The sequence below is a fragment of the Oratosquilla oratoria genome, chromosome 35 (genome assembly GCF_046742065.1).
Source record: "Oratosquilla oratoria isolate Oo_2021 chromosome 35, ASM4674206v1, whole genome shotgun sequence".
Taxonomy (NCBI): Eukaryota; Metazoa; Arthropoda; class Malacostraca; order Stomatopoda; family Squillidae; genus Oratosquilla; species Oratosquilla oratoria.
Window position 1 is genome coordinate 23,817,746 of NC_134811.1, and position 7,500 is coordinate 23,825,245.

A 7,500-nucleotide genomic window follows, 5' to 3' on the forward strand; every position below is an offset into this window, starting at 1 on the left:
ATCTTTTCCTTTTTCCTCTCACTTGTTCCAAATCCTCTCTCAATTAGACTCAATTACTCGAGTTGGAGACATCCTCACAGATTTTCTTTTGTCTTGACTTTTCCCAGGAGAAGAATACTGAAAACAGGCTTTCCTGTTCCCCTTACTCCATTCTTTTCAGTCACCTTGTACTGCACGTACGAAAACACAATGACGGCATTCTTATCCACACAAAGGTATAGAAAATGTTAAAGTTAGAGGAAAATCTCTACTCAAAGAGGAATAATGACCCCATATTTTTTACCCTCGCTCTCCCATTTTCTTTTGTTTGAATATATCATTCAAGGAAGCAACAGAAAAAGGGGAGAGCAATAGAAAAAAAACGGCCAATTATTTCTTTGAGCAGAGATTTTACTTTAACCTACACGGATCATGTGTGCACCCGAAAGTCCCCAAAGTATTGACTACGCGTAAATATACCCCCAAGATCTCAGTACAGTGAAAGGCCTTTCTACAAAAAGTATCTAAAATATTGACTGCATGTAAATATGGAGCTAGTATCTAATTATGGTGAAATCCTCTATAATGTATATATATATATATATATATACATATATACATATATATATATATATATGTATATAGATACATATATATATATATACATGTATATGATATATATATACATATATATATATAATAAACATATATATACATGTATACAATATATATATATATAGATAGATATATATACATGTATGTATGTATATATATATATATATATATATATATATATGAATATATATATGTATATATATATTTATACACCCAATATCCCATTATAAAGCTCTTTCTACTTGAGTTAAAAGCTATTTGTAATATTCCAGGAGCCATTTTCGGTCTCTGCTCTCTATGGACTCTGGCCTTTGTTTCCTTTGATCGGTACACCGTCATCGTCAAGGGAGTGAGTGCCGCGCCTCTAACCCGCAGTGGTGCCTTGCTCAGAATCCTCTTCTGTTGGGCATATTCCATTGGATGGTCGCTTCCTCCTTTCTTCGGCTGGGGAGCTTACATTCCTGAAGGTAATGAGAGAGTAGTAGCATTGGCTACCCTTTCAATAATAACTGCATCAACCACGTGTAAAGACAGGAGTGAAGTCTGATTATATTGATTGTTTTTTTTACCCAGGTATCCTGGATTCCTGTTCCTTCGATTATCTGACTCGTGACGTCAACCACCGCTCCTACGGGCTCTGCATCTTTGTCTTTGACTACTGTGTCCCTCTGGCCACTATCGTCTTCGCCTACGTATTCATCGTGAAAGCTATCTTTGCTCACGAAAAGGCCATGAGGGAGCAAGCCAAGAAGATGAATGTGTCTAACCTTCGTTCCAATGCCGTGAGTCTTCATTTGCCGTAGGAGTCATAGCTAAAGTTGTGTTTGGTATTCGGATATGTTATTACCATTATATAGGCTTATTCATCATCTATCAACTGGGTATTTGTTGGCATCTCACCTCAAGCCTGTACGGATTATAGAAGAAATTGGAGTCAAAGACAAGAGGCACCTGAGGCTGTTACAGGTATCTCCTGACACAATTTTGTTTGATTTTCCAGGACGCAACCGCACAATCAGCCGAGGTCCGTATCGCCAAGGTGGCCATGACAAACGTTGCGCTGTGGCTCATCTGCTGGACACCTTACGCCGCCGTCACTGTCAAGGTACAGATCCTGATTCTTAACTCCCTTCTGGTAACATCTCGAAGGCCGCATCCTGAGAGAGCAAGTTATATTTCATTCCTGACTTTCCTCAATACAGGGTCTTGTCTTCGACCAGAGAAGCATCACCCCTCTGGTGTCAATGCTGCCTGCTCTCCTGGCCAAGAGCGTTGCTGTTTACAACCCCATGATTTACGCTATCAACCACCCCAAATTCAGACTGGTATGAGTCGTAGGCTTTTCATGATTCTCATGTAAATACAGATGCAATAGAAGACCAGAGGGATATCTCTTACTACTACTATGCTTCCTCCCCCAGGCTCTGCAGAGGACTCTGCCTTGGTTCTGTATCCACGAACCGGATGAGAAGACCAGCGACTCAAAATCATGTAACACTACTGCAACTGATACGAAAGGTGAATCCCAATGATGTGGAAGAGGATTGACTAGGTACATGATGCTGAAGAAATTATTACAATATCGTCAAATACATCAATCAATATCCGATCGATCCCTACAGTTTGAAACTAGGATATTTGGGCCACGGATATTTGGACCTAACCTACATACATACATATACCAAGGCTTTTTTCCCCCTTACCAGTGGGGTATCCAAAAAGGACAAGGCACAAAAACATTCCCACCCATTTCATCCCCGAAAACACTCCACACCCCTCCACCCTCCCTCCCATCTTAGCACCTCCTAGATGACGGGTCATCCCTGCACCCTGTCCACTGCCCTGGGTCAGAAGCAGTGACGCAGGACACAGCACATCCACAGCAAGGCCGCTTCATTAAATCGGCGACCCCCCCCTCTCCGTCCCCCCATATAAAGGAGAGGACGGGGAGAAATCCCTTCGGGCTGCGTCAAAATTTTTGCTCACACACACTACCTCACCCCCATTCCCCCGTCCAATCCACCTCATGCATCACAACATTTTCCATATACAACCATTCTCCATTCACCCCTGTCTTCTGTCCTCTCCCGTCCTTCCTCAACCGACATTCCCCTCTTCCCCAAAGCCCCCTTCACCCCATCCATCCATCTCATCCTAGGACGTCCCCTCATGTTCACTCCCTCCACATCTGCCTTCCATACCTCCTTTACTAGTCTTTCTTCACTCATTCTTTCCATATGTCCAAACCACTCTGATACTCTTTCATCCACCCTATCTCCCAGCTCCCTTTCCACCCCTGTTCTCCTCCTCACTTCCTCATTTCTCACTCTATCCAGCCTAGTAACCCCCATCATACTTCTCAGACACTTCATCTCAAACACATTCAAACTCCTTCTCTCTTCCTCTCTCATGTTCCATGTTTCTGCTCCATACAGTGCTGTTGGCACAATCACTCCTTCATACAGTCTCCTCTTAGCATCCATTCCCAGATTCCTATTCCTCATTACACTTTTTAAACCACCAAGGCATTTACTCGTTTCTCTCAATCTACATTCTACCTCCACCTTCACTCCACCCTTTTCTGCCACATTTGCACCCAAATATCTAAAACTATCCACTTCCTCCAGTTGCTCTCCCTTAATGCTCATTTCCAGATTACTGTCACTTTCACCCCTTGTACATCTCATCACCTTACATTTACCCACATTTATCTTCAGCTTTCTTCTATCACACACTCTCCCAAACTCTGTCACCAGCTTCCTCAATCCCTCCTCCGATCCTGCCACAAGCGCAGTGTCGTCTGCAAACAACAGCTGGCTCACCTCCCACTTTTCTCCATTTTCCTTAACCATCTCCAATCCCTGACCCACTACCCTTGCATTCACCTCTCGCACCACCCCATCCATGTATAAGTTGAACAACCAGGGTGACATAACGCATCCCTGACGAAGTCCCACCTTTACCTCAAACCACTCACTCTCTCCATTTCCAATCCTGACACAAGTCTACTACTCTCATAAAAACTCTTGACAGCTCCCAGAAGCTTTCCTCCTATCCCGTATATCCGCATAACCTCCCACAGTGCCTTTCTGTCTACCCTGTCGTAAGCCTTTTATACTTTTTATCCCATGTCCCAAATATCCTAGTCACCGTGGCCCAAATGTCCTAGGTTGCAGTTATGTGGCCCAAATATCCTTGGCCCAAATACCCGTTCTCCCTATTGTTTACCTTACACTATTATTCTATCTAACATTTTCGTTTTCTTCGTGCTTCTTGAGCATTTTAGAATAATTGGAAAAATTAGGAGTGTAGCAAAGAAAATAGAGCAATAAAAAAATAGAAAACATTAGGTCAGAGAGTTGACGTGTTTGATTTTCCTTATCTTGAGAGCTTATAAGCAGACTTAATCTTATACTTTATGGAAATGATTCATAATAGTTAAGTAGAATGTCGAAACAGTGCTTTACTCCATATTTTTACAATTCCTTCACCTGCAAAAGAAACAATTTAATGGGCAAAATTTAGTCAGATGTATGGTGAGCTCTTTGTACTTGCATTCAAACCATTTGTGCCCAGTGATATCACCACTTACATCATCTACACCACCAGCGCCATCATCACCACCATTACGATCACCATTATTACCGATACATTATTCATCATCTCTAGCAACACCATTACCATTTCCCCTGTCACCTCCATTTCAGTCATTAACCCCTTCTCCATCGTTTGAATATATTGTACCATCGGGTTTAGGCTACAGGGATCAAAGAGTTTATTGAATCGTTTGTTAAGTGAACCACAATTGCCTTACATGCGGCCCGAGACCTGTATCTATACTGCATGTAAATGAGCCACCTACGGTGTTCAATTGTATTGGGTTGTGTCAGGTCAACCAGCGGCGTCCCAAAGGGAGGATGTGTGTGATGGTGAAGTTATGTCGCGCCTTCCACAGGCCAAGCAGTACGGTGTGGTTGAAATCTTTACAATTTTCATAATAGAAAAAAAATACATTCTCTCTGTTCTATCTTTATCTTCACCATTTTTCTCCACCTCGGCGTTCTATATCTTCTTCATTAACTCTCCTTCCTTTCTTTTTGTCTTCACACTTTTTCTTTTTATCAACCCACTCTTGAAGAGGGCTACAGTTAATAGCCGAAACATAGGATTCTTCTTTATTCGAAGTTTATTTTCTCCGACTGTGGGTTTCCTGTGTGTCATAAATAAATATATATATATATATATATATATATATATATCTATATATATATATATATATATATATATATATGTATATATATATATGCATATATATATATACATATATATATATATACGTATATATATATATATATGTATATATATGTATATATATAAATGTATATATATGTATATATATATATATATACATATATGTATATGTATATATATTTATATATATGTATGTATATATATATATATATATATATATATATATATATATATTTATATATATATAAATATCAATTTATTATTTTTACTATTTACCTATTTGTTTATTATTTAACTATACCTATGCATTTATTTATGTATTTTATTTGTTATTTATATTATTATAGTTTTTTTTATTGTTTTATTATTATGATTTTTTTTTGCATCCGACCTAGATATGGACCAAAAGGTCTCCTGTCGGCATGCTCCGCCTTTGTAATCCTTTGTAATACTGGTAATCTCTCTCGAGGAGTACAATTATACATAATTAGGTCAGCCTTGGGTCACGCAGGGGTCAAGCAGCAGGAGCCAAGAAGTTAAACCAGGTGTGCATGTCAACTCGCGGCCAAGTGGTTGATACAATGCGCACTTTATGTCCACGTGGTGTCTACCTTACTATGACTATCCCTCCTTTATGATGTTCCCTTGGAACTGCCACCGTGGCTCCTATGTAAGTAGTAAAAGGAGACAAAGTGAGACTGAGTGATGGGACTAGGGACCCTGCGAAATATATGCTCATCTTATGAGAGGTCAAATCATAAAAGGGTCTAGGAGAACTCCAGCTAAAACCTAAATCTTGGGTCACTTGATGTGCGTGGTTGTGGCAGAGATGAGAGTAAAAGTGAATAGATTGGTAGTATATTTATGAAAAGGAAGATTGATATACTGGTGTGAAGTGAAACTAGATTGGAGGGTAAGGGCGATTTTGAGTTTGGAAGTGTAGTGATGAGAGTATGGGGATTGATGAGGGGATGAGGGAGGAAAGGAGTAATTCCGTTGGTAAGTGATTAGGTACAAAAACACGTGATGGAATGGAATGTAGGACAAAAGGTCCCCGGACAAAATGTCCCCGGACAAAATGTCCTGAAATCTACACCCCTGGGACAAAATGTCCCCAACGGCCTAGGTGGGTGGTCAAAATGTCCTCAATTTAAAGTACCTTTAAGTTAAATGTGGGTAAAGATGCAACTGGGATGAGAGATGCGGGTTTTTGTGAGTGCATATGTACCTGGTAGTGAGGAAAATGAAAAAGAAAGGGAGCCTTCTTGGACATTTTCGAATGAATATTTAAAAAAAAATTAGAGAAATGTGAATCTGGTGGGGGACCTCAATGCTAGAGTAGGAGATGAGGTGTTAGGTACAAATCAGAGAGAAAAAGTAAAGTGAATTTATACAGGAATTTTCATTGAAAAACAAATTTTCTTGGATCCAAGGTTTTTATTTCGAGCTTTTCGTTTGTGTTATTGCATGTTATTTCTGTTGATATGTATTTGTTTTATTGTTATGCATTTTACCTAAATCGTTTATTCCTTATCTTCCACTTTAGTGGCATTCGACTGATTATCAGATGACTTGTCCTCGGGTTCGTGGATGCAGAACCAGGGAAGAGTTTTCTGGAGAGCCTAGAGAAGAATTGCGAGAGTTAGATGGGCTTCTGTTTAGCAACATACACTCAGAATCAAATGTATCTACAAACTCGTTACTCTTAAGTAAACCTCACCAGTCGGAACTTGGGGTGGTTGATGGCGTAGATCATTGGGTTGTAGACTGAGGCAGTCTTGGCCAGTAGAGCGGGGAGCATGGAAACCAGAGGCGTGAGGCCTGACTGGTCGAAGGCCAGACCCTATTAAAAAAAAACAAGGAATTAGGCTTATACCTACATCAATAAGGTTATATTAACTATTCACTAAAAATCCAAAGATGATGGCGCACAAAAAAATGACATTACCCGAAGAACTACTGCAGCATAGGGTGTCCAGCAAATAATCCAGAGGGCAACGTTAGTCATTGCAACCTTGGCGATGCGGACCTCAGCCGACTGTGCGTTGGAGTCCTGTCAAGTAACAAAGTTAATCTATAAGGTCACCATGCTCCAACAATATTTCGTAATTAGTCAAAAGTTGTGCTGCTGGATAGTGAGATCAATCAATCTTAGTGGGAAGGGGAATGCACATGGCAAAAGTATATGTGCAAATGTAACTGTTACTCGAAATATGGGTGGATAGTGAAGAGTGCGAAAGACTACAAACGTGATGGTGAGATACCATTTTGATACATCATACTTGATCATGGTGGTTGATACCTGCGTATAGACAACGATAAAAACGAAGACACTATCTCTCCAAATAGCATAGGAGTCCTCTACATTCGAACTACGTATAAGAAGTCGGAACTCACTGCGTTGGATCGAAGAGTGGACACATTCATCTTCTTGGCCTGTTCCCTCATGGCCTTCTCGTGAGCAAAGATAGCTTTGACGATGAAGACATAGGAACAGACAATGATGGTAAGAGGAATGACGAAGTCGAAAGTAAAAATGCAAAGACCGTACGAGCGACGGTTGACGTCACGGGACAAGTAGTCAAAAGAGCACGAGTCCAGGATACCTGTGCGAAGAAGGTTTAAGTTTTCAATAGGTGCATCATCATCGACAAT

General features: G+C 40.4%; 2 protein-coding genes across 2 annotated transcripts in view; one reads left to right on the top strand and one right to left on the bottom strand.

Moving 5' to 3' along the window:
• Positions 1-2,126, top strand: part of LOC143018812 (compound eye opsin BCRH1-like) — a 5,010-nt gene extending 2,884 nt beyond the window's left edge. Inside the window, exons 3-7 of the mRNA XM_076174388.1 lie at positions 867-1,061; positions 1,168-1,376; positions 1,595-1,699; positions 1,797-1,919; positions 2,016-2,126. Of these exons, the coding sequence (XP_076030503.1) occupies positions 867-1,061; positions 1,168-1,376; positions 1,595-1,699; positions 1,797-1,919; positions 2,016-2,126 (743 nt within the window). The remainder of the gene's footprint in view (positions 1-866; positions 1,062-1,167; positions 1,377-1,594; positions 1,700-1,796; positions 1,920-2,015) is intronic.
• A 4,242-nt stretch (positions 2,127-6,368) lies between these two features.
• The window catches only part of LOC143018814 (compound eye opsin BCRH2-like), a 3,833-nt gene continuing 2,701 nt past the window's right edge, over positions 6,369-7,500 (bottom strand). The window contains exons 4-7 of the mRNA XM_076174390.1: positions 7,243-7,451; positions 6,794-6,898; positions 6,566-6,688; positions 6,369-6,467 (exon numbers count right to left, since the gene is read on the bottom strand). Of these exons, the coding sequence (XP_076030505.1) occupies positions 6,369-6,467; positions 6,566-6,688; positions 6,794-6,898; positions 7,243-7,451 (536 nt within the window). The remainder of the gene's footprint in view (positions 6,468-6,565; positions 6,689-6,793; positions 6,899-7,242; positions 7,452-7,500) is intronic.